We start from the raw sequence: 26,334 nt of genomic DNA on the forward strand, positions 1-26,334 counted from the left end.
CAATAACAAAACTCAAGGTCTGCTTACACAGCCCAAACTTTCAGCCAGGGGAGCTGGAAAGGAGCATCCCTAGCAAGGGTCATTGGTGTGTTGGAGCACCGAGTGCTTGAGTCAGCAATTTGGGACCAGGAAAGGCTCAGGAAAGTAATGTGGACAAAGGAAATATTGCTCCCTGCTGCCAGATAAACATCTGCACAGCAGATGCCACATCAGCTCCTCCTAGGTGTGAAGGCATTTGCATGCGTGCAGCCAGGAGCTTAAAGTACACTGCAATCATTTTGGCTGGGGGGGAAAGAAAAATGAAAAAAAAAACAATACCAAAAAAAACCAAAAAAGGTGGGGTTTTTTCCTATTTTTTTTTCTTTTGGTGTGTGTGAGTGTGTAAAGAAGTGCACATTTAATTATCACATATTAGCAAAATATAGTCAGAGGATATCTTGAGTCAGAGGGGCCCACAAGGATTGTTGAATCCAACTCCTAGGCCTGAGAACTGCCTGTTGGGGAACTGGGAAAAGCAAAGCAAGACTGAAACAGGGAAGAGTGCAAGCCCAGCTGAAGCTCTTTCCTCTATCAATCCACCTCATCCCTTCCAGGAAACAAAGCCAACAAAGCCAGGTCTTGGAGAAACAGGCCAGGAAGGTCTTCTGCTCACCTGGGCCAGAAAGACATGTATTAAAAAGACCTAAGCCACAATCTCTTGAGCTCAGGAGTTTCAGAAAGCACCTAGGCTGTTCCTGTCAAATGAAGAGTCATGGTTCTACCTAAAATCAGCGCAGATAGGTGAAATCAGTTCTATTGGGAAAGAAGATGCTCAGCAGAAATTTGGTAGAGAGAGAGATCATGGACAACTCCGGCACTGGGCGTTCAGAGCAAAGGAATTGTGGAATGCCAGGCTGGTTTGGGTAGGAAGGGACCATCCCACCCCCCTGCCACAGACAGGGACACCTTCCACCATCCCAGGCTGTTCCAAGCCCCATCCAGACTGGCCTTGAAGGTTCCCAGTCCTGTTTATCCAAGCAAAGGAAATCAACCATGTAAGAGGAAAACATCACTGTCTCTGTTAGACCTTTGTCAGCACCCTCTGCTCCCTGCTACCACGGTGGTCATCAAGGGCTCTGACTGCATCTTCTCAAGCTTTTGAGGTGGAAATTCCTATAAATCAGGTTACCTCGCTGCAGTCGGGAGGGAAAAATAGGTGAGAGTCAAACTGGGCGGGACAATGGCTTTAGAGAGAAAAATAAGTTGAATTTGATTGATAAAGCCTTAAAAAAACCCAGTAAGAATCCCCCAAGCATAACAACCTTCCATTTCCCAAAGAGCTGCAGGGTGGGCTCTGTGCAGGGGGTGGAGAGAAAGGGATCAGGGTCAGGATCAGGATTGGGATCAGGGTCAGGATCGGAATCAGGATCAGGATCAGGATTGGGATGAGGGTCAGGATCGGGATCAGGATCAGAATCAGGATCAGGATTGGGATCAGGGTCAGGATTTGGATCAGGATCAGGATCAGGATCAGGAGCAGGATCAGGATCAGGATCAGGAGTGGGATCAGGATAGGGATCAGGATCAGGATCGGGATCAGGATCAGGACTGCTGAGACCTTTCCCAGGTGAGGAACACACCAGACGTGTGCTCTAACCTTTTCTTCCAAAAGCCATTAGTACCTGACAATCACCGTCATTAGCAGCCCCCAGCTCTCCACATTAGCGACCAAGAACTCATTAAAGCCAAATTCCTGGCGGGCTACAACTCCATCCTCTGGATTTGGAGAAAGGCTTCTCTGTCTGCAGCTGCTGCAGCCGGGAGAGACAGGAATTGAGTGTGGGTGTATTCGTTTGAATAATCAATAATTAGCCGGGAACTTCACAGAAAATTACAAGCAAAGCAGAAAGAAACACAGAACAAACAAATGGAATAATGAGGTTTTAATAGCATCATTATGGGACGGTGGAAACGTCCTGGACACAGCTGAATTGGAGTTCTCCCAGGGATACCTAACACATCAGAAGGGCTGTTGATGGATGAGGGTGTATTTAGCATCTCATGAGCAGAAAGGGAGTTTGGGGAAAGACTCTCACTCCACGGAAGAACAATTTTTTTTCACCAAAAAGGAAAGGCCAAGGCATCAGGTTCTTTCTCCCCATGCTGGATCTTTGAATCTTGACTCTTCTCATTCTCCAATCTGCTTTAAAAACAGAGAGGAAGGAGAAATGTCTGAGAAATTGTCTCAGAGCCATCCTAGGGAAAAGTGTATTCAGCTTCAACAAGTTGCTTATTAATTTGCTTCCCACCCCATAGAATCTGCAAAAAGACACCTGCACATGCAAAACATTTCATATGTGCACAAATGTCGTGGCAGTGGCTAATTAGGGTAAAAAAAAAAAGGAATAAAAAGAAGCAGACTGTTAGAAAAATTAACAACAGTGAAAAAAGGGACACAAATCTACACATATTGTCAAGTCTCAAAAGCAGAAATGGTCGAGGCTAGAAGCTGATGTATGGTCTGCCCTGAAATGGACCTGAATGGAGAGTACAGCATTCAGAAGAAATGGGAGATGTGCTTTTCCAAGGGAACATGTGACAGCTTCCCCAGCACCCTAGAGCCCACACTGTGTCTTCAGCAAGCTGGTCACCATGGCAACTTGAGAAATTTTTCTGTGAAACAATTTTGTTAGTAAAATTTTAGAGATTATAGATTCGGGCAAGAAAGGAGAGTCCCCACGTGTGGAAGGGATTAAATATAGTGACTCTCTAAGAACAGCTTGTGCAGGAGCCTGAATCCTGCCTGGAACCAGGCCCAGGCTCAGGCCCAGGCCCAGGCCCAGGCCCAGGCCCAGGCCTGCAGCCCTGGGGATGGGGGATGCCAGCAACAGCCACTGCAATCATTGCTGGGGACCAAGGGACAACAGGAGAAACAGGAACCAGAGGGATCACGGGAAATTCTAGCTCAGTTTAAGGAGAAAGTCTTCCCCCAAGAGGGCTCCTGTGTGTGTCTAGCCCACAGAGGATGAGGGATCTCTATCTCATGGTATGCCAACCTCAGCTACGCACAGCCCTGCTTTGAGAGGGCCCTCCTGACTGTGTCATCCTTTGATGAGCTCATTTCTAAAACCCAGCACTGAGCAATAGGTTGAGAGCCCTTTCTGTCCCTCCAGGGAAGGAAGTCCTGTTGGTTTTCTCCTGGAATTAGACAGAGGGGCCTGTGAAGTGTAAGGGATCATCCAAGCTCCGTGCCCTCCCTAAGCAGGAACAATTTCCTCCATGTGGCTGTGGGTCTAATCCTTCAAAACACATCGAGAAGAGGGGGAGGACAAAGGGCAAGACCAAACTTGCTGCTGCTCACAGCACGGGGAGGCTGTCACAGCAATTCCCTCTCTGCTCCAACACCTCTGCCACGCTCTGACCCCTGCAGCAGGACAGGTCCTGCCTGGCTCTGTTTGCCTCTGAACAGATGACAGCACGCTGTCCCCTGCCACAGCACATCACAGCTGCCAGGTGGCACCAAGGACTTGGCCAGCACGGCCAGGCTCTGTGATAAAACAGCATCCTGACATTTCCCCAAGCACCAAACTGCTCCCAAAGCCCATCCGACACGGAGCTCACACACCCTGCCACAGATCCCACCCTGCAGGGATTCTCCTTCCCTCTGCTGCTTCACTTTTCTTTTTTTTTTTCCTTTTTTTTTCTCCCACAGAAAGCAATAAGCAGCTTTATGAGGACTGTAGAAAGTGGGTGGGTGAGCAGGAGAGGCAAAAACAAAGATATGAGTGTCGCAGACATATTTTCATGTAAAATCCTTCCCTTAAGATTTTTTCTTCCTGAGAAACTGAGAAGCCTCAAAGACAAAATGTAAACAATGATTGTCTGCTGCTGTGAAATGCATCAGGTAAATTTTTGATTAGCCCATCTTGGATGTATATAATTCATGGCCAATCAAGGCCCAGCTGTCTCGGACAAAGACAGCTGCCTTTTGTTATCATTCCTTCTTTCCTTTCTATTCATAGCCTAGCCTTCTGATGAGAACTTTTTCTTCTATTCTTTTAGTATAGTTTTAATGTAATATATATCATAAAACAATAAATCAAACCTTCTGAAATATGAAGTCAACATCCTCATCTCTTCCCTCATCTAAAAGCCCCCGTGAACACTATCACACATGAGGATATAAAACCACAAATAAAATCAAGCAGCTCCTTAATGAGGGCACTGGTGATTAAAGCTCAGTTTTCCACAGTCTAGGAGAGCTGAGAACCCTGCTCTGCTATTGTATTTACAGGAGACAGATAAACAAGCACCCATTTCACTCTGAAGGTCAGATCCTGGATTTCTTAGGTGTGAGAACAGGCCCAATGCTGCCTGATACTCTTCCATTAAAAAAACCAGCTCTGATATTTAAGGATGCCACTTCTGCACGTGCAGTGCTGCTAATCAGCTCCTCAGGACTGCCAGCATCGAGCTGTGCCAGGTGACAGAGTCCTCACTCAGGGAGCAATTGCAAGGAAAATACAGAAAACTCAAGGAGGAAATCACAGCCCCTTGGCTCGGCACTGAAGGAAGCTGATTTCCTGTTAAAAAACCACTTTTTTTGGTGTGATTAACGAGCAAGACACAATCAGCATTCACCATCTACTTGTATTTTGCAAAGGCAGGAACTTGCTTCTTGATTTTCCCGTTCAAGGACATGAAGCATTGCTAGAGAGACTCCAGATGTAATTCACGGGTCTGCACAAGAAAAAGCTGCCTTAGGCAGGTGATTTTGGAACAGCAAAGCATCAGGGCCCTTTTGCTCCCTGGGGATTAAGGTGGTGGCAAGTGTGAGGCATTTTTAGGCTCCTCTTTGCAATTCAGAGCAGCATCAAGCAGATTCCAGCTCAGGTTTGTTAACAGGTGATCAGCTCTTGTGCAGCAGCTTTTTCCCCCCTTCCGTCACTCCCTGTGTGCCTAAGCTATTTATGGGACAGGCGGGCCCCAGAGCATGCCACGGGAATTTCACAATCTCCCCAGTTTGGAGATGGACGGGGAAATAAATCCAGAAAATCTGATTAGGACTTGTCACTGAAGTAAGCTCATTAATCATTGATGGAGTTTTTCATATTCAATTTCTAATTCCTGCAGGCACCAGCAGACTGGTGGGTCTGAAGACTGCAGACTTGAAAATGTTCTTTATGTAACAATGGCACTGATTTTATTTTTTCCCCCTCCTGAATATTTAGCACATTCTAATAAATAAAAAGAGCTACAAAGCACCAGTGAGTTCATTTATACCGGCTTCTTGCACAAAGTCAGGCACGGAATTTTCCTGAAATAATTCCTGAAGACAAAAAGATAAGAAGGCCTAGCTCAGAAATGTAAAATCCAGCATGAAAAACTGTCAGCCACTTGCCTGAGCAATTTTTGCAGCAGTCAGTTACCCATTCTGGAGTGTAAAAGAAAAAAAAATCACATTTCATTCCTTACCTGGACTTGTCTAGCTTTGCCTGTCAGCACCAGGTTCTTTCAGAAAGAGATGAAAGTCTTCTATTATTGAATTGCTATTTCCCCAGCCTCCCCCAAAATCTTCTCAGCTAAGCCAAGCCAGTCGAGCCTACTGCCATTTCAAAACTCAGCACTCATTTCCCATGCCCCCACCAAGCCCTGCATGGCTCGTAATAATGCCAGCCAGGATCACACATATGCCAAAACCCAGGAGAAACAGCAGGGAACAACTTTTCCTGGCCTCAGACACATGAAATCTGTTTAATTTTTGGCTTCAAATGAAATCCTCTAATTCTGGATACCAGCAAAATCAGGAAGATTCCTTTCCAGGCTTTGCAACTAATAAGTCAAATTGATAAAAGTAAGAGGAACAAGGGGCTTTGGGGGTAGAGTTGATATTCTCTTTAAATCTCCTGATGTATCTGCCTCTGACACGTCCAAAATCCAGGAAACTCCTCGGAAAAAAACAGCTCCACAGCTGACACATGCATGAAATACAGCTCCATAAATGACACTTGCAACCAATTTCTAAAAGCAAGCAGAAAGTATTAAATTTCAAACTGCTCTGGGTTTCAAGAACCATAAATTTCTCCCCGCTTGCTTCGCGCTCTGTTCTCAGGAAGGTTTTACGTCTTGCTTTTGGGTTGGAGATTTGTTAGAAGTTAGGCACAAGAACACAAAGCATTTCTGAGTGCTGCTGAAAGGGGATAGCTCTCCTCCAGAGCCAGAGAATTGAAGATACCTAGATCTGCCCAAAAGGCAAAGAAAAGTCAGAGATTCCTCTAAGAAGACAGGCAATGATTAAAAAGGGCCTATTGGCTTTAGTGGCTCAGGGATAAACCAAAATAGCATATGGATTTAATGAAATGATTCTTACAAACACAGCAGAGAGCCTGGGTTTTCCTTTGATATCTCGTTTCCAGGAGAGCAGGAGGTTTGTCTCCTCCAGCACATCGAGGTTTACCACGGATATGCTTATGAGTAACATGTGTTAGCTTTTGGTGAGTCACCGGTGCTAAATTCCATCTAAAACTGTCTCAGTTTCCAACGCAGCAGGCTGGAGCTGAGCTCCACACGCAGGGAGCACTCAGTTCTGGCAATGCACAGGCACACAGACCTGCTAATGATATGTACCCGAAGAAGCCTTTTTAATCACAAAGACAGAGCACTAAGTAATTTCCTCTCCCCAGCTACTTCAAACCTGCTTAGCACGCCAAAGAATGAGCTCATTCCGTGCTGCTAAAACTCTTTCAAACCACTTCCCTTTAGATTAAGGCACTGAGAGGGCAGGTAAAGCATCAGCAGCAATTAGAGCTGCTCCCACACAGAGCCGCAGAGGCAGGTCAGCAAAGGTGATTTCTGTAGGATAGGCTCTGCCAGCTCCAATAAATCACGGCTGCCTTTCATTAGCATTCCCGTTAATTGGCTCCCAAACATCTCCTTCACGGATGCTCCAAGTGCTTCTCCCCGCCGTGGTTCTCCCAGATCCCTTCAGGTTTTGTTTGAGGAGCTGTGTGGCCCTGGGGCACTTGATTTAGCACAAGGACAGGACCATTCCTCCACATCCCTGCTCTGGATGTGCTCCAGCCCCTCACTGTCCTTGTGTGAAAAATGGGCATTTTATGATTGGCTTTTTGCAAATAATAAAATGAATATTATATGCGTTGTGTTAGAAAGTGATGCTGTATTCATTTTCTTAAGTAGTGTGTTAAATATAGTTTTAGGTTATAACAAAATGTTAAAATAGAAACTATGCTATGTAAGATACTTTTTTTAAGAGAGGAGTGAGGTGCTCACACCAGATAGCAGCCACAGGACACCCAAACTTTCAGAGAAACAGAATTTATTGCTCCATTATCAGAAGAAACGAACTTCTTCCCACCTCGCTCAGCGCTGAAGATGCTGTCAGGATTCAGAGGAAGAAGCTGACACTGACCAGACAGAATCCTGTGTTTGAATGGAATTTATGCACCATGTATGAGGTGTATGAATGTGCAACAGGCTGTTGCATTTAAGGGTTAATCCTCTGTAAACGTGTGTCCTTTTTCAGGCTTATTTTGCCCAGAAAAGGTACCCAGACTGTCCATAACTCTTTGTTCTTATTGTCTCATATTGTCCTAAATTCTAATTGTCCAAATTTTTATTACTCTGATTATATTTCTATTTTTATAACCATTTTATTACTATTAAACTTCTTAAATTTAAAAAATAAGTGATTGGTGTTTTTCAAACTTGTCACAAGGAAAATGGGGGTGAAAAGGCCAGAAGCCTACACTAAACTCAGACTCTGAGTTTACAGAAGGATTTTCCTGCATGCTCTGCACACTGCCTGTACCCCAGGACACGGGTGTATGTTGGAGGATACAGGATGGACAACTCAAAAGTGAGGCACAGCCACGAGCTCTGGAGGTGGGATGTCTTCCAAGGAGCTGAAAGTCCTTCATGCTGAGCAGTCACTTCCCACCCTGCCACAAAACCTGCAGACCCAGGGTATATAAAAAACAACCTTAAGTCTAGCCTAACCTGAATGCCATCACCACTGGTGGTGCAGATCAGAAAGCTGTAGGAGCAGCAAAGTAGGGATGGCCTTTTGCAGCCCCAGTGTTCCTGGAGCTGTAGGTTCTCTGACTCTGCCAGCCCTAACCCTAAGCCACACTCACCCAGGCCAGGTTATTCCATCCTGTCAGGGTTGAAGTAGCTGGGTTTGTTCCAGTCTCCACGGCTGCTGCCTCTTCCCCTTGAAGGGAAGGCTTCAGGAGCAAAGGCATCATCTAAAAAAAGAACGTGGAGAAATCTGTAAGCGTGAGATGCTTTCAGACTTGTGTGGATTGTTGCCCAGAGAAGCTGTGGCTGCAAGAGTCCAGGGCCAGGTTGGATGGGGCCTGGAGCACCCTGGGATAGTGGAAGCTGTCCCTGCCCACATCAGGGGGTGGAACAGGATGATCTTTCAGATCCCTTCCAACCCATACCACTCTGTGATTCTAGAATAGACAATATTCAGCACTGCATTCTGCACTCAAGTAGTGGTTATGAGAGCACAAATCTGGCAACCCAAAAAACGGATAAACCTCAGCATGGCCTGGCTTGGCAGGACAGTGCCCTCCTCGCACCCTAAACTAGACACCCCTCTGCAAGGGAAAGAACAGCTGCCCATGTGTTCAAAATTGCCATGCAAGATGTTTTCCATTCCCATCTGTGTGGCAGATTACCTTTGTCAAGTGGGCAGTTTGCCTTTGAGTGACCACATTCACACCTCCCTTGGGAGGGGACATTGCTGATAACAGACTATTGAATGTCACTGCATGGCTGATAAGAACTAGAACATCCCATTGGGAGATGTGAGCCCAGAGGGAGGAGCCAAGCATTGCTACCCAGATATAATCCAGAGGTTTGTGAGACACCAGCACGGCTTTCTCCACGGGATTCCCCAGAGGAACAGCAGCTGCCTCTCCTTCCACTGCATCTTCAGAGGAAGAATCCATCCTTCTCTACAGGATCCCTGCTCCAACAGAACCAGCCCTGACACTGCAGGAGGGCTGCAGCCACATTTCCAATGGGACTGCCACCAACAGCCTGACCCACAGGGTGTCAGGCTGGGTTCTGACTCTGTCAGTGTTGTTCTGGTGTACTGCATTGCTTATTTTACCCTTTATTTTTTTTTCTTCCCTATAAAGAACTGTTGTTTCCTGCTCCCATATTTTTGCCTGAGAGCCCCTTAATTTGAAATGTATATAAATTGGGAGGGGTGTGGAGGGTTTACATTCTCCATTTCAGGGGAGGCTCCTGCCCTCCTTAGCAGACTCCTGTCTTTCCAAACCAAGACACCATAAGCAGGAGCAAACAGTTGACCTTTCACATTGTCCTCTCCCTCAGACAGATGACCTGGAGATGTTCCAAGAGGAGAGCACAGGTCAGGGCATTCCAGCATGGCAGAGCTGCCTTACCTTCCCTGGGAACGCTGCCCCGCCTGTCAGGGGTCCTTATGGGCACGTGCATCATCTGGAAATTAAAGACATTACTTTAAAAACCTCACCTGGCAAGAAGTCCCACTTCTCCATCCCCTCAGGCACAAGGTGGTCACTAAAGTAATTCCAAACCTTATTCTTAATTTTGCTGCTAACAAGATTACTGCTGGTGCTCCTGCAATCCAGGGCTTGCACTCCATGATCCCATCAAACTCAGAGTGTTTATTCTGTGATGCCAGCCTCAGTCAATCACTGTCGCAGACATCTTTTATGGAAAATCCTTTCCTTAGGATTTTTCCTCCTGAGAAGCCGAGAGGCCTCAGGAACAAAATGTAAACAATGGTTATCTGCTGCTGTGGAATGCAACAGGTGGATCTGTGATTGGTCTCATGTGGATGTTTGGAATTAATGGCCAATCACAGCCCAGCTGGCTTAGACTCTCTGTCTGACCCACAAGCCTTTGTTATCATTCTTTTCTATTCTTAGCTCAGCTAGCCTTCTGATGAAACCCTTTCTTCAATTCTTTTAGTATAGTTTTTAATGTAATATATATCATAAAATAATAAATCAAGCCTTCTGAAACATGGAGTCAGATCCTCGTCTCTTCCCTCATCCGAAAACCCCTGTGAACACCATCACAAATCACAATTCCTTCCCCCATCCAAACAGCACCACAGGTGCACCAACACCACCTGAGCCAAGCTGAGATCCCCTGAGCAGAGTCACAGCTCCCCAGCAAGAGCTGCAGTGCACTTGCTGCAGCCCTCTGCAGAGGGAAACACTTTACTTTTCAAGTGCAGTAATTCCCTTTGGCATTTATTCCTTATTAACATTGCAGGAAATATATTCCCCAGCAGGAATATGGCAACAGCACTGAATTTTAAGTGATGGTTAAGGAAGACTTAAGGGGGAAGATGTCTGCTTGTAAAAGCAAGTGTTTGTGCTGAGTGCCCTGTTAAACAATGGTAATGTCACCCCACAGAGGACTGGCTGAACATCCCAGCCTGTGTTACACATTCCAGAGCTCCACATGCAGTCTTTCTGCTCTGCAGAGCCAGGCTTCCTGGGGTGAATGGAGATTTTGAGGAAAAAAAAAGAATAAATGAAGAGCTAATTTGGCAATTCAAGCCAAGGAAAAGTAACAAAGAATCCTATTTGCTTACAAGGTGGCTGGAGAGGAACTTTTCACAAGGGCTTGTAGTGACTGGACAAGGGAGACTGGCCTTAAACTGAAGGAGAGCAGGGTGAGATGGGATACTGGGGAGAAATCCATCTCTGTGAGGGTGGGCAGGCCCTGAGGGTTCCCAGAGAAGCTGTGGCTGCCCCTGGATCCCTGGAAGTGTTCCAGGGCAGGCTGAGCAGGGCTTGGAGCAGCTTGGGATAGCGGAAAGTGTCTCATGGTAGGGACTGGAACTGGATGGACTTTAAGGTCCCTTCCAACCCAAACCATTCTGTGATTCTACAGTTCAACTTCTTCATTTAGCTCTCTGAATTTTCCAAAAATAAAAGCTCTCCATATCCTTGCTTGTTAAATTGTGTACCGTCAAGCACAACACCCACTGTAGAGAGCTGTGTTCTAAGTGCAGACACACAAGTTCAAGAGTCAGTTCATGGATAAAGCGGACCCTGGCACAGTTTGGAAACAATCAGTAGGAATTCCCAGGTTAGGTCAGCATTGAATAACACCCTCAAAGCCAAAAAAGAGCTCAAAAAGGGAACAAAGATCTCAGCAGACCAAATGTCCTTGGGCTGTGCTGTGATGATGTGCTCAGCTGGGAGCTGGGTTTGGCAACAGAGCCAGAATCACAGGGTTTTGTGTGTGTGTCCAAGAAGTGCCAGTCACTTTTCCAGGCCCATACTCAAGGAAGGAAGTGCTGGAGATGATAGATGTGCCAGACTGCCACAGAGTGTCATCCTCTCCCAGGCAAGGGCAGAGCCCTCAGCTGATGGAAAGGGAAGAGCCACAGCTGACAGCTGGATTTCAAACTACAGCCACTTTCCTGATCCAAACCTTCTCCTGCAACAGCAGCACACACAGACACCTGGACTTCTCTTTAAAAGAGGCTAAGCAGAATTTTCACTCCTCCAGGCAGCAAAAATGGGTTTTCCCCTTCCTCACCTCCTCGCTGCTCATGGATTCAGAGCTGAACGCACTGCGATGGCACCTCACGGTGAGGTTGGCAATCAGCCCCCCGGAGACCTCCACAACGCTCCTGCAGGAAGCAGTGGGCTGCAACAGAACAAAACAGAGCCAATCTCACAGAGCAAACATCCAATACCAACCCTCAGTGGTGGTGGGAACCTGCAGAAGGATTTCAGAAACAAATTCCAAGAGAAAGAAGCCCAAGAACAATTATGCAACAATTTGTTATGGCTCCCCAGCTATGTGTTTGTTGTACAAACCTCTGAGCCTGCTCGGGGTAGGAGAAAACCTCCACATCTTTTTCACAGCTCAACACAAAGAGAAGGGCAGCGCAGGGCTATGCCAACAGCAGCCCCAGCTCTGGAAGTTAAACTACCCTCAAAGATGTAGTCTCTGCAACTGGACAAAAAACTGCAGCTAAACCCGCACTCAAGTTTGGAAAACGCATCCTCACACTACCATATTGCCCTAAGAAGAGGAGGATTGTGTCAGTTTAGGATACAGGGATAACACTGCAGCAGCCAACTTTTGAGTTCCTAAAGAAAAAAAGCAAAGCAATAACCAAGAACACTGTGTGGTGCCATCTACACACACATGAGCTGCTTAGCTCCAGAGCAGAGAGGAGATTAGGCCCAAGGAACTGTGCACAGAGAAGTCCCAAGTCTGTGCACAGACTCAAAGACAATGTATTTCCACCAAAGCTGGTGATTTAAGACTCAGAGGAGAGCAAGAGCTGTGTCAAGAGCCTTTTTATTTCAGGCTGAGAGTGAAAAATCCAGAAGAGATCATCACTGTGAGCACAGAGGGGGGATCTGCATGACATGTAAGGTAACCCTTCATGTGGTGCCCAGATAGGTGAAAGTGAAACATCAGATCTTAACTTAGAGAATAAGCCATTCCTTTGAGTATTTTGCCCCAAAAGCACACATACCTTTACCACACGCTGCTCCCAGACACAAATCCTCTTTTCAGCTCCCTGCCCTCCCCATGGAGCAGGCAGAAGAGCTTCCCACCACTGACCCTTCCCACCCAACGCCCACTCCATGCTGCAGCTTGTACCAAAAGCAGCCAGCCATTCCTCACTTCTCAGCACCAGCAGCACTGCAGCCCTTCCCCTGCATGGAGGGGAGGGTTCCCAGTGCCAGCAGGAGCACCTACCACGAAGGGGCCACTTTTGAAGTCACAGGTGGAGGGGTCTCTCCCCGAAGCTTTGGCGCACACGGTCTCGCGGATGCTGAAGCGCAGATCTAACCCGTAAGTGTCGCTGTCCCACGTGTCCACCTGGTGAGAGCAGGATCAACACAACACAGAATTAGTTCTTTTGGATTATTCCTTTATTTTTTCTCATAGTCCAATCAATGCTTTAGTGCCACCCTGATTTTTTAAGATTTTCTACGCCTTCTGAGGTTTACATTTTTGTAACGAACTTTCTCACGCACTTTCTGTAAATAACTTGTTGTTTTGCATTCTTTTATGGTGGAGGAGAAATTTAATGGACAGTTGGTCTGTCCAGTGTCATTGGAGAGGTGGCACTTTCACCCTCCAATCCACTGTCACTTTTGGAAATCTATAAATGTAGGAGTCAGAAAATAAACTTCTCCTTTTTACCTTGAGAACAGCAGCGTGTCCGCATCCTGTTATTTTGTGTCTTACAGTGACACTTTAGCTCAAGATGGGAGACTTAAAAAGAAAATTTTAAAAAGCAATGCCCCAAAAAACCCCTCAACAAACAACAAATTCCCACTACTTTCAAATACTTGGGGGTTTTAATCCAAATTGTATAAATCCATATGTCATCTTGACATTCATTCTTGCAGAGACTTGATACAGGCCACCTTTAGGAACATAAAGGTTCTGAGGGTCTTCAGGAGCACGGACATCATAACTTTGAATTAATAGGTTTTAATAGAAAGGAAGGTTCTGAAGGTGTTCAGGAGCATGGACATTATAACTTTGAATTAATAAGTTTTAACAGAAAGGAAAGTTCATGAGCATGGACATCATAACTTTGAATTAAGAAGTTTGCACTCCTTAACTTGGAGAGTATCCGGTGTAATTCTGAGCACCACAAATTAAAACAGATAGGGGTTTCTTGCTTGCACTTAGTCTCTAGCAGATTTAAACCAGAATTGGTGCATAGAGACAGACGACATTAATAAAGATGAGAGAAAGAATCCCGAATTGTAGGGGCATTTAACCAGCGAAGAGCTTCAGATAAGCCAGGGTGCTTGATGCCCAAAGCAAAGCAGTTTGCTGGAAGTATTTAAAAACATCACTTTTCAACAAAATCCTACAAGACAACCCTCAAGAACTAGGCAGGAAAAACTAGGCATGAAAAACCACTCTAGGCATGAAAAATCTGAATTCCTAATGTATCTTAATTACAAACTTACATACAAAAGATATTTAGGTTCCTGAAGCTGTAAGTTCAGAAAATGGCCCAAACTGCTGCTCTTTCAAGCAGCATCAGCCAACTCCAACTAAAACCTGAGTTTCCAGGACTTACTGAAAAGGAGTTTTCCATCCCAGGAAAGCTCATTTCAGGTAAAGGATCTCTGTTGTCTCTGTACTTACTCCCATGACTCGGCTTCTCACAACACCATACAGGTTTCTGCTCCATGACTGGGAATTGATCCGGGCAATGGAAGCATTGAGAGCCTCCTCTGTGACAGGCAGGTCGTAGTCATACACTGGGAACCCTGAGAGGGACACACAGTTCCATCAGAAGTCCATTGCAGGATTATACTTTTCCCCCCAAAACCACCCTAAAAAGGAGGACAAGGCTCCAACTTACCTGAACATGAGAAAACACTCAAAGTGAGGAGAAAAATTATGATCCTCATTGTGGGTCTTCCAAAAATCCTCCAGGCTTTTTCCTTTCCAAGCAAGGATTCCCAGTGCATATCCCTCTGTCTTTATATAAATGCAGCCTGACCTTCCCACAGAGTCCAAGCTGTGCTCCAAACATTGCCCTTTAAACAGAATTGATCCAAGAGTAAATATTTGTTGTCAGCTTTTCTCCATTTAGCAGTAATTCTCTGATAATCGATGGGCTGCAGGGCCTTTTTCCCACGACTGAATTCTCCTCTGGAAAGCACTGAATTCCTGATATGTTTGTAGCCAAGGGCTACTTGAATCCAGTTATTTTTTTCTCTTTTAGCCACCAGTTTTCCATGGGGTGAGCCAACTCTGTCCTTAGCACTGGACCCAGGACCTTCATGTCTTGGCAGCACCTGGGAGCACTTCCAAGTTGGCATTCCCTGAGGATTCCCCAGCACCAGAGGGGAATTCAGCCACGAGGAACTGCCACCGTCACCCTGCAGACCAAAGCACCCATGAGAATCTTTCTAGACACCAGGCACATGGCAGATCACTGGGACACGCAGTTTCAGCCCAAAAGTTAATGGGACTTTTGGAAAATGATATTGGAAACTGCAGCTTTCAAGCAAACTCACCTGTTGCTGCCTGTTCACAAGGCAGAGGTGGGCATAACCATGTCCATTCTGAAGGGAAAATTAGTGAAAATATGTGAAAATAGTGAAAATATGAAATATTTTAATTAAAATATTTAAATATAGATATAAATATAAAAACAAATATAAATGTAAATAGAAATATAAATATAGATGTAAATATAAGTATATTTTGAAATTTTAAAATATAAATAATTTTTAGTATATCTATAAATTTTAAAATATATTTATAAAATAATGAAAATAGTGAAAATATGAAAATGAAAAATGTGGGAATGTATGGGAAAATATGGGAAAATGAGCGAAAATATAGGAAAATATGGGGAAATATAGGAAAATATGAAATATTGTAATTAAAAAGATATAACTATAACTATAACTAAAATTAAAATGTAAATTTAAAATTTTAAAGTATAAATCAATTTAAAATATAGATGAATTTTAAAATATATTTATAAAATAGTGAAAAATAGTGAAAATATGAAAATATTCTTCCATATGAACAAAATTCCTCCATTAACCTTCAAATTGCAGCTCTTGAATTCTGTGGCATGGGGCCATTTTAAGAACTCCCCAAACAGAAGAACTTGCAGGAGACTCAAATTTGATAAGAAAAAGCATAAAGTTCCTCTTGCTTGTAAGCAAAAAGGAAAAGGGGTGGGCACTACTTGACAGCCAGGGTGGATTTCAGCATTGGGAATGGGGTCAAATACGCTGATTGAAACTTTTCCCAGCCAAAAGCCAGAGCCTCTCTCTGCATACATTCTCCTTGCTCCCTGCAGCTGAAGATGTTCTCTCCTAGATCTTGGACTGTGGGAAATGGATTTGTAGAGAGTTCTCAACAGTGTGCATCCGTATGCAAATTTTGATTAAAATGCTGAGTTAGAAATGCCATGGAATAGGACAGATATTGTTGAGAGAGAAATGGAGCTAGAAACAAGTTTCAAAGGATGCCCTTGCAAATAAGACTGGAGAAATAGAACTGTGAAAAATGCAATGTAGTGGGACCCACAAGGGGTAATTTTTGACGATTGGTTTTAAGGCATTTACAGCATGGTGTATGCAAAAGCTGATAGGCCAAGAAATGCTTATAATGCATTGTAATTAGGAAATAGTTGGCTTCTGATTGTGATGGCGTGAGTTATAACATCATTATAACATTACAGAATCACAGAATAAAGGGGTTGGAAGAGACCTCCAAGATCATTGAGTCCAACCTATGCCCTAATACCTCAACTAGACCATAGCACCAAGTGCCATGTCCAGTTTTTTTTAAACATATCCAGAGATGGTGATTCCACCACCTCCCTGGGAAGAGCATTCCAGTACTTTATTATTCTTCCTATTCTTTTAATTGTCTCACCCTTCACATAAGACTGAAAATGGAATAAAAGTCTTTAAAACACCTCTCAGTTGCCCCATCTCTGGGTCAGAAAAGGGAATTGTCCGACACTGGACACCCTCACCTGTAGCCAGGAATGTTCTGCTGTGTCTGTGGCCGTGTCAGAGCACCACAATGCTAAGGGTTTAAAGTGAGCTGGAGACTCTCAGGAACAGCCTTTTGTGCCCTGCCCAGCTTTTCTGCTGCCAGAGGCAAGACCAGGCTGCCTCAGGTCAAGGGAAAGCCTCCAGATGAGCTCTTTGACCCGCTTCTGCCGTGGTTTCTCTACAATCAGAGGCAATGATGAATAAAGTTCATTCTGTTATAAAGGATAAAAAAAAATGTTGATAAATGGTAATAATTTTCATTCACCAGTGTCTGCATTTGAGCTGATCCAATGTTCTAATATTTTTATATTATTTTTTCTGTGTTGCGATGTTTTCTGTGGCTCAAATGTCATTTGGAAGAAGGAGTGGGTTTTTTTTGCTATTGAAGATGGGTCATAGAGTTGATTAAAGTATTTTGACTCCTGAATGTTAATCAAAGAAATGTGTTTTGATTTTTTTGAATTCATCCATCTCATTTAAAGCAATATCTCAGGTTCCTTCCTTATGAAAGGTTGGGAATTAGAGACAGAAAGATCCAAACTCAACACAGTTTTTGTCAGAAATAAGTGTGTGCTGAGATTGTGACAGATCAGGGAGTGTTTTCCTTTCAGTGTTTTCCTTTCTCCCCACATTCCTTGCCAACGAGGTGCCTGGGAGGCAGTAGCATTATGTGTTCTGCCTCCCATCTCAGTTCTGGGATGGATGTTTGCACTTCTTTGTGCACTGCTGTTCCAGAAACTGAGGAAGGAATTCTGCCCAGTGGAATGACACCACTCAAACAGAAAGGCCTTGGCATTCAGAGGCCCGAGATCCTTGTTTTTCACCTTGCTGCAGTGATCTGGATAACACTTAGCTTTGCACTTCATCCCTAAAAAGGCAACCATTTGCCTTTTGTATGCTGGGACCAGTTAATACATCACTAGAAGGTGAATATGTAAAATTCCTTCCCAACCACTGAGGCACAGTGTTGTAGCCAGTGCAAGAGTAAATTTAAATACTGAGCCAACTGCAGAGTTTAAAGACTGTCCTCTTAGAGCAAATCTTATAAAGTGCTGCCAGCAGGATGGTAGCAATGCTGAGTGGGACTTGGAAATTGTTTGATGAAATCCGAGTTGCTCTGCAGAGCCCTGGCTTTACAGCATCTGGACAAGAGATGTTTGCTATTCCAGCTCCCTGAATCTCTGATTTCACTATATTTAAGCAGTGGAACCAATTTTACATTTTTGCACTCAAGTTCTGGGTTTCTTGGAGGTCTAAGCCTTTCTCCACATTTTCTTTGTGCCCAGCTTCCAGCACCTGCTGAAAAGGACTCTGCTGGGAAGCACCAGGTAGGGAGTGGTGCCGTGGCACACAGAGAAGTGATGAAACGTGAGATGGAGAATCGGCAGTTTCAGGAGCAAACTTGGACTCTGCCACCAGCAATTTCCAGAAGCCAAGGCAGCTTGGGGCAGAGGGAGGGAGTTGTATCCGATTTAATCTACACACCAAACAGGCATTGGTTAAGTAAGAAATGAGGAAATTAAAGTGCCTCTCTTAGATGACTATTTTCAGACTCCTTTCACTCCCAGCAATCAAGTCAGTTCTGTTCCCAGACAACTGGAACAACAATTTCTTTTTATGAGTGAAATTTTGGTAATTACAAGACATATTTTCCTTTTAAATGTAAATCATCCAGCATCATCACATGCCTGTATGCTGAAAACAGTCTAAACAGCATTCCAGGCACTGAGGAGCTATTCCTGATCTTTTGTTTCCTGGACATTCAGATGACAGATAAAAATTAATGGTGTCCTTTCTGATAGAAGAAAAAACAAGTAAATTCACAGCAGTTTTTCCTTAGCTTTTGTGGTGTGCCATTAGCAAAACTAAAAGGTCTCTGAGAAGTTCTTCACCATGGGCATGGCAAAACAGAACACAGGGAATGACTTCCCACTGCCAGAGACCAGGATTAGATGGGATACTGGGAAGAAATTCGTCCCTGTGAGGGTGGTGAGGCCCTGGCACAGGGTGCCCAGAGAAGCTGTGGCTGCTCCATCCTGGGAAGTGTTCCAGGGCAGGTTGGATGGGGCTTGGAGAAACCTAGGAGAGTGGAAGGTGTCCCTGCCCATGGCAGGGGAGATCAGAAGGAGATGGGCCTTCAGATCCCTTTCAACCCAAAGTGTTCTATGATTCTCTGAGTCACTTCACCATACCTGCAGAAGACTTAACGTTGACATCAGCTGGTAGAGGTAGGAGAAAGGCTTCTAAACTTTGCTCAGACTAACAGAGGATTTGGGACCCGATTCATAATTCACAGACACAACAGTCTCAGCTTTGATTCTATTCCTCTGTCATCTGTGTGTCCCTTGAGATATTGGCAGAAATTCATACAGCCCATGCAGGCACTCCCTGTGGGCTGCCGAATATTCTCCAGCCCTTGACCTCCTGGGAGGGAGAAGAAGCCTTTGAGATTCCAGCTTCTCTAACTGCTCACACACTGTCCTAAGGAACACACCCTGCCACACATTTAAGTCATATGAGGAGAGGCTGAGGGAGCTGGGCAGGGGCTCAGCCTGGAGCAAAGGAGGCTCAGGGGGCCCTTGTGGCTCTGCACAGCTCCTGACAGGAGGGCACAGCCGGGGGCTCGGGCTGTGCTCCAGGGAACAGGGACAGGAGCAGAGGGAACGGCCTCAGGCTGGGCCAGGGCAGGCTCAGGGTGGGCACAGCAGGAATTTCTCCATGGAAAGGGGGAGTCAGGCTTTGGAATGCACTGCCCAGGGTGGTGTGGAGTCCCCATCCCAGGAGATGTCCAAGGAAAACTTGGATGTAGCACTCAGTGCCCTGGGCTGGGGACAAGGTGGGCATCAGGCACAGGTTGGACACAAAGGTCTTGGAGACCTTTTCCAAGAAGAACTAAAATGATTCTGTCATTCTATGCAGTGTCTGATCCTATTGGCAGTTCAGGTCCAATGGACACAAACTCAACCTCCACAACTCCTACTGGTGTTGCAGGAGATGGACTTTCAGAGTGAAGCAACAAAAAAAAAACAGGGTAAAGCAAACAAAACCACGTTAACACATCCCAGATGGATATTCTGAAACATCACAGCCTGCAGCAGAATCTCAGAGGCCTCACTTCATTGCTTTCAGCCTTTGAAACTTCAAATATTTGACGTCCCAGAGGCCTTCCTGTGCCTGTCAGAAAGAAAAGACCTTACAGGGTCATTGGCACAACATTGTAACTGATGCAAGGCAAATATTTCCTAGAGACCCAAAGAGTCGTGAAAAGTCACAGGACTATGTGAACGTTTCTGGGATTTTTAAATACCAAAGTTGTCATTTTCATCCATTTCAGAGTCTCTGAACAGTCACACAAGGGTTTAGTTTTAAACACTACAGAAAAACACCCTGGTGTTGAGCTGTACCTTTACATTGGCATATACTCCTAATGATTACTTTAGGCAGGAGCAGCAAACCCAACAATGAGCCAAAGAGGTGATTCCTGTCTTCTCATGTGCTGCACAGCCCTAACTGGGAATTCAAGAATGGATTCAGGAGCCTCAGGGTGCACAGGAAGCCCCAAAGGCTTCGGGATGCTGAAATGGACCAGCCTGCTGTTTGTGCCTGGGCTGCACAGGCTGAGCTCCATCTGGATGGTCTAACAAAGGCTGAATGGACATACCATGGCCCACTGGAGACTCCAAATCCTGTGAGCTACACAATTCAGTTGTAACCAGCTGAATTTTTCATGTTAGCTTGAAATGCAAGAGAGGAAAAGGTAAACATGGAAAAGTGTTCTTCCAGTTCTAGTGACAGCTGTGCCTGCACAGCACCTGTGCCCACGGCAGGGTGGTGGTGGGAACCGCATGATCTTTGTGATACTTTGCAAGGCAAAGTGTTCTTTCATTCTGTGATTGCCCAAGTGGAGACGAAAACTGAGCCATGGAAGTCCCAGCTTTTCTCCAGTGCCTCCTTTGTTCCAGTCAAGTCCAGGATTTCGTTTCAGAGCTGACGCATGTGTCTTTAGGGTGCCTGCATGGAGGAGAGGGAGGGCAGGTGCATGGCAGGGCTGGTGCCCCATCAGAGTGTCTCTCTGCCCATGGCACCAATGGCGCTGCCTTGGGACGCCGCCTGTGGGAGGCGAGTCTGCCCTCAAGCCCGGCCATGGAAGTCAGTCAGGGGCACAGGCAGCAGCTGAAGCAGCCAAGCGTTGCTGTGAGGATGGCAAGTCAAGAGAGAGCCATTGTGGCCTACTCTGCTGAGCCTTTTGCCAAAGCAGGGGCCATTGTGGCCCCGGGCTCCCCCCGTCTGGCATCCCGGCGGGTGCGGACGCCTGGCCGAGCAGGTGCCGCCGTTCGGGTGCTGCTGTTGCTGAGCCCGCTCTGGTGCTGTTTCTGCGGGGCCCAGAGCCGCCGGGGCAGCAGCCACTCCGCAGCCCTGCTGGAGGAGACGCGGCCGCCCTCGCCATGGTGGCAGCAGCTCTGCGGGCCCAGAGCTCTGGGTCAGGGGGGCCTCGGTCACGGCACCGTGGCCTGGGCAGCCGCCAGGGCCCGGGATGGCCGCCAGCCCTGCCTCTGCCCCTGCCCTTTATTGGCAGCACCCAGTGGCCGTGCCCTGGCAGCAGCCCCCCGCCGTCCCTGTGCCCAGCCAGCCCAGCCTGGGCACCTCAGGGGTGCCCCCACCCTCCTGCTGAGGCCCGGCCTCGAGGGCTTCTGCCGCAGGCCTGGGAGACGCTCTGGGCAAGCGCCAGAGCAGCCGGGTGCCAGGGACAAGGCGGCTGCCTGGGGGCTGCTTGTGCCCTCTGACACCCAATTCCTCAGGGCTTCCCAGCACCCAGCTCCTCAGGGGCCTCCTGTCCCCTTGTAGCCTCCTGCCACCCCGTCCCTCACACATCCCCCCTGTTCCTTCCCACTACCTCGTCCCGTCAGGGCATCCACAGCCCCTCATCCCTTTGTGGCGCTGTCTCCTCAGGGGCTGCCCCAGCCCAGCCAAGCTGCCCAGCAGCAGTGCTGCAGCCCCACAGCAGCTCCAGAGCAGCCCCGTCCAGAGGCACCTGGGAGCCCTCAGCAAGGCAGCCAGCAGCACACGGGCAGGAGGACACGGATGGCGCTTCCTGCCTGGCACAGGGCTTGTGGCCATCTCCAGGCTCCGCTCTGACAGTGATCCCCACAGTTCCAGCCCCTGCCCAGCTGCTCTGTGGGCAGCACAAAGGCTTCGGCAGAACCACCAAAGGCCAAGGGGTTTCTGGCCATTTTCCCTGCAGCACTGCACGCCTGGGCAGTTGGCTGAGTGCAAGCACCCTTTTCATCCTCCTCCTGTAAGCCTTGCCGATTCTGGTAAGGAAAAGATCCTGGGAGTCTGTCTACTACACATAGTTTTATTTACATACAAAAGAAAAATAAAAATAGGACAACAAAAGTCTTGAATAAGAAGAAAATCCCTGCTGGCTCAAGTGGCCCCAGCACACAGAGTCTTCCCGATCATCTCTCCACAGAGCTCCAGCAGCACAGCAAGGCTCTGTGGCAGAGACGAGGCCGTTTCTTCCATGCACTGCAGAACTGATCTCGCAGCTTTAGCCACATGGGGTAGGGAGCCCTCTGTACAGCCCGCAGAACGAACCCAGCTTCAGTTGCCAGCTTTCTGACCGCAGGACTGCTGTCATATGCCATTTCTTCCAGGGCTTCAAGAGAGAGGAACAGAGCCATGGTCAGAAGCTAGAGCTCTGGGGAGCCGAGGAGAGCGCCCTGCCAGAGCCATCCGAGCTAGCTCTTGCCATGGCCAGGAGGGAGCAGGGAGCAAGGGGATCAGCCCGAAGATGGCCCACATGGCCCTGAAATGTCAGTGTGCTCTGCCCACGGGAGTAGAGCCCTCGACACCCGGTGCAGGGCTTGCAGCTACCATTCTCAGCATGCTGCCCTCACTCACCCTCACAAATCACCTGGAGGTCTTCGATATTCCCCCTCAGGTGCCGCCCAGCCATGCCTGTGAACACAGAGCCTGTCACGGCCCCAGCGGCACAGTTCCCTGCCAGCGGCGCTGCCGGCGCTGTGGCCACACGGGCTGCTGGCCCGGCAGGGCTCAGCCCGGCCCTTGCCGCCCGCTGCCGCCCCAGGGCACGGCTGCCAGAGGGCGGCAGCAGCAATGCCCAGGCCAGGCGAGGCTCCACGGCGCCGGGCCCGGCTGGCGCTGCCGGGGCAGCAGGCGGGGCTGGGGCCGAGCTGCGGCGGGCCGGGCCGGAGAGGGAGCTCGGGCTGGTGGCTCACCCATGAACCTGACGGCCGCCTCTCGCAGGGGCTCCTGTGGGCTCTCCAGGTAGCGCAGGGCCTGGCGCAGGTGCTCAGCTGCTCTGCTCCTGTCCTCTGCCAGCTGCAGAGAGCGGCAGGAGGGAAGGGTTGGCGCGGGCTCAGCCCCTGGGCTGGACGCTGCCTGCGCCCAGCCCCGGCCTCCTCTGGCCGCAGAGCCCTGAGGCGCGGCCAGCAGCCGCTGGCCAAGGGCTCCCGAGGGCAGGGGGCAGAGGGCCGGCTGCTGCCCGGGGAGCCGCGGTGCCGGTCTGCAGCCCCGCCGGGCCGGGGCTCCATGGGCACCCGGCTGGAGCCCACGGGAGCCTGGAGAAGAGCCTGCGCGGCCTCTGTCTGCAGCAACCGGCAGGGGCACAGCTGTCAGGCCCGCACACTGAGCACTGCCCTCAGGGGCCTTCTCCGGCCTGAGGCTGGAGATTCTCGGCTGCTCTTACCAGGCCCTCGCCGAACCTCCATGTCTGATCCACCTGGAGCATTTGTTGGAAATCTCTCCTTTTCAGGAATCTGGCTGCGGAATGCAGTGTTTTCCGAGAGGCCTGGAGAGCAGCAGACAGACACAGATGGCCCCACAACCCAGAGCACAGGAGCATCCCACTGCCACAGCCTGGAGGAGGCTGCAGCCTGAAAGGTGCCAGGGCAGGAGGCAGCCCAGCCCCCTCCCAGGGGGACCACAGCCTGCCACAAGTTCTCACCTCAGCAACAATCTGATTCTCATCATGGCAGTGGAAGGAGAGTGGGACCAGGCACTGGCGCACGTGGGACTTCAGGGCCTTTCTTCCGTCTTTCGTTAACAAGTCCAGCATCTCGTGAAAGAAACACATGGAGCTCAGCTGCACCTGGATATCATCCTGTATGAAAGGAATGGCAAAAGACCTCAGCATCAGCTGCTTTAGGCCCCCCAGGGCACAGGCCTGCATCTCCACAGGGCACCAAGTGTCCGGGCAGCAGCCAGTGGCCGTGGCTGTGGGCACAGAGCCTTACATGGTCAAAGAGTGGCAGGAGCTCCTCAGCCAGCTGCAGGGCAATGGGGGTGGGTATTGGGGCACCATTATCCAGCAGCAAATATCTCAGAAGAAGAATGGTCATTCTGATCATGTTGCTTTCATTTTCCTGCAGGAGCTCCACAAGCCTTTCAGTCAGGCTGCACATTTTTTTGGTCTGTGTGGAACACAATTTTGTGAAACACCACCCTGCTGTTGCAGGGCCCAGAGGCCAAAGGCCTGTCCCGAAGCACTGGGGCAGCTGGAGCGGGAGGCAGGAGAGCTGGGAGCAGCTGCCCCAGCGCCCGAAGCCCAGGCAAGGCCAAGCGACTGCGTTGCCCAGCCCCACGCTGCCTGCACGGCTTCAGCCACTGCCCCCTTCTCACCATGGAGGGATTCTTGCCCAGCACTACGAGGCCTCTGAGTGCCAAGCGACGCCTCTCCCTGTCCTCGCTCTGCAGGTTCTGTGCCATGATCTCCAGAATGCTGTCACTGCATTCCCTCAAGTCCAGGCACTCGAGGACCTGAAAGGCACAGGGCAGTGACAGGGAGCCGGCCGGCAGGAGCCCGGAGCCGCACAGGGCTGGGCCCAGGCAGCAGCACAGGGCACGGGCACCGTCCTGGCAGCTGTGGCTGTGAGAGGGCAGAGAGCTGGGAGGCAGCTCAGCCAGGCAGCGCTGGCCTTGAGGCTCACCTCCACAAGGAATGCCAGGGCAGGGAAATCCCAGTATGGCATCTCTTTACTGAGTAGCCTGAACAGGTGGAATGCAATCCCCGTACAGAAGTGTATGGAGGAATGGCGAATTTCACTGATAAGAGGAAAAAGGAAAAAAGACCCTGAGCCAGTGGGGCAAATCTCTGCCAGGAGTGACTCATCTTTCCCCACCAGCAAGGGGCCTGGGCCATTTGGGAGTTGGTTGCTCATGGGCACCCTCCTCTCCCAGCCTTTTCCAGTGTGCTTGCCCGTCCCTCAGTGACAAGGCCCTCTGGCCCATGACCACGGGGACTGTGTGGGTCACTCTGGGCACAGAGCACAATTGTCAGAGGCAGTGGGTATAAGGGGGTCTCACCTGGCCAGCAGACCCACAGCATAGTGGTGAGTGTCAACAGAGAGCAGCATATCCCAGCCACACCTGCGTTCCATTGCCACCACCACATCCTCGCAGTGGAGAAGGCAGAGCAGGGACTTCAGGGTCTGCACTGCAAACCTGTGTGCACAGCAAAGCCCAGGTCACACTGGCACCACTGGCTCCTTCCCAGGCCACATGGCAGGGACAGGAGGAGTGGGATGGAGCACCTGTTGGGGCTGGTGGCAAGGCCGTGCTCTTCCTGGCATCGCTTCCAGAGTGTATTGACCTCCTCTGGCATCTCTTCTGTGCTGAGGAACACTTGGAATAGCAGATGCACAAACAGGCGGGAGAAATACACCTTTAACATGCATGGGAGACAGGGCACCTGGAGGATCTTCCACATCACCACGGTTGCCTGCAAAGGACAAAGGCCCTGAGACAGCGCTCAGTGCCGAGGTGTTTGTGTGGCAGGGCCCGAACGTGGCACGGAGAGGCCCGGAGAGAGGCAGGGGGAGCACGGGGCCTGGTGGGCCTGAAGCTGCCCCTGGGCCAGGGAGATGCAGTGGGGGAAGGAGGATGGAGAGCTGCTGGAGAGGCGGCCTTGGGGCCAGCAAAGGCCAGTGTCAGAAACTCACAGCCAGGGCAAAGACACCCGTTTCATCCCCATCGGAGGTGCACGTGCTGTGCTCTGGCCAGCTCTCCAGCACATCCAGGAGTCTCAGCGCCACCAGCTCCGCAGTCCTGGCTGAGCCCATGATGGCCTTCCACATGGTCATGGCAGCTCTGTGGGGTCAGAGCAATGTCTCAGGGGCGTCTCAGACACAGCCCCGGGGGGAGCTGAGCTGGCTGCCAGTTCTGCCTCTGCCCACTGGCCCTGGCCAGCAGCAGCCAGGCAGCCCAGCCCTGTGGGGACAGAGCCCTGAGGGGCAGGGAGGGAGCATGGCAGCAGGCTCAGGGGCTGACGTGCCAGGGCTGGGAAAGGCAGCAGCCAGAGAGCCCTGGAAGTCTCTGTTGGTCACACACCTGGGCCAGGCTGTACAGGGTGATGGGCTGGGGGGGCCTGAGCCCTGTGGGCAGGTGGGCCCCATACCTGTCACAGGACGGGGCCACACGCAGGAGCGTCATCACTGCATCATGTGGCTGTGCTTCAGTGAGATCCAGCAGGGCCTTGTCCAGCCTGTGCTCAGCACAATCATTGGCCATGATCCACTGGTGGATGAACCTCACCATGGCGGGCACCTGGAGAAGGCACAGGGAGACTTGGAAAGCTGCCAGAGGGAGCAATGTTCCCAGCTTCCCCAGAGAAGTGCTTCCCTTCCCACTGCACTGCCATGTGGCCTCAAAGGCTCACAGCAACCAGCAGGCGTGGCTTGGGAGGCCAAGCAATTCCTGGGAGGATAAAACTCTTCCCATAGGCTGCTTACTTGCTTTGGATTGTAAAAACCTTCTTCTATAAGCATAGACA

General features: G+C 49.1%; 1 protein-coding gene across 5 annotated transcripts; it reads right to left on the reverse strand.

Annotated features, from left to right (window-relative positions):
* Positions 1 to 1,907: 1,907 nt before the first annotated feature.
* On the reverse strand, positions 1,908 to 14,537 carry SPP2 (secreted phosphoprotein 2). Of its 5 annotated transcripts, none has more exons than XM_064718336.1 (7): positions 14,375 to 14,537; positions 14,155 to 14,279; positions 12,739 to 12,861; positions 11,557 to 11,667; positions 9,417 to 9,471; positions 8,133 to 8,243; positions 1,908 to 2,179 (listed from the first exon to the last, which is right to left on the reverse strand). In XM_064718336.1, exons 1-6 carry the CDS (start codon positions 14,481 to 14,483, stop codon positions 8,143 to 8,145), a joined length of 624 nt encoding a protein of 207 aa, XP_064574406.1. In that variant the 5' UTR covers positions 14,484 to 14,537; the 3' UTR covers positions 1,908 to 2,179; positions 8,133 to 8,142. The 5 variants fall into 5 exon arrangements, with proteins under 5 accessions (XP_064574406.1, XP_064574411.1, XP_064574407.1 ...); XM_064718337.1 differs by lacking the exon at positions 1,908 to 2,179 and adding an exon at positions 7,302 to 7,419; XM_064718335.1 differs by lacking the exon at positions 1,908 to 2,179 and adding an exon at positions 7,302 to 7,949.
* Positions 14,538 to 26,334: the final 11,797 nt, after the last annotated feature.

This window comes from Zonotrichia leucophrys, chromosome 7, assembly GCF_028769735.1.
Source record: "Zonotrichia leucophrys gambelii isolate GWCS_2022_RI chromosome 7, RI_Zleu_2.0, whole genome shotgun sequence".
Taxonomy (NCBI): Eukaryota; Metazoa; Chordata; class Aves; order Passeriformes; family Passerellidae; genus Zonotrichia; species Zonotrichia leucophrys.

Bases quoted from the DNA above. Each gene is read 5' to 3' on its own strand.
- SPP2 (XM_064718336.1), bottom strand. From the start codon at position 14,483: ATGCACTGGGAATCCTTGCTTGGAAAGGAAAAAGCCTGGAGGATTTTT. The intron at 11,668-12,738 runs GTAGGTGCTCCT...GTTCTGTTGCAG, and splicing joins TCAAAAGTGGCCCCTTCGTG to CCCACTGCTTCCTGCAGGAG. The intron at 9,472-11,556 runs GTGAGGAAGGGG...TTTAATTTCCAG, and splicing joins AATCCATGAGCAGCGAGGAG to ATGATGCACGTGCCCATAAG.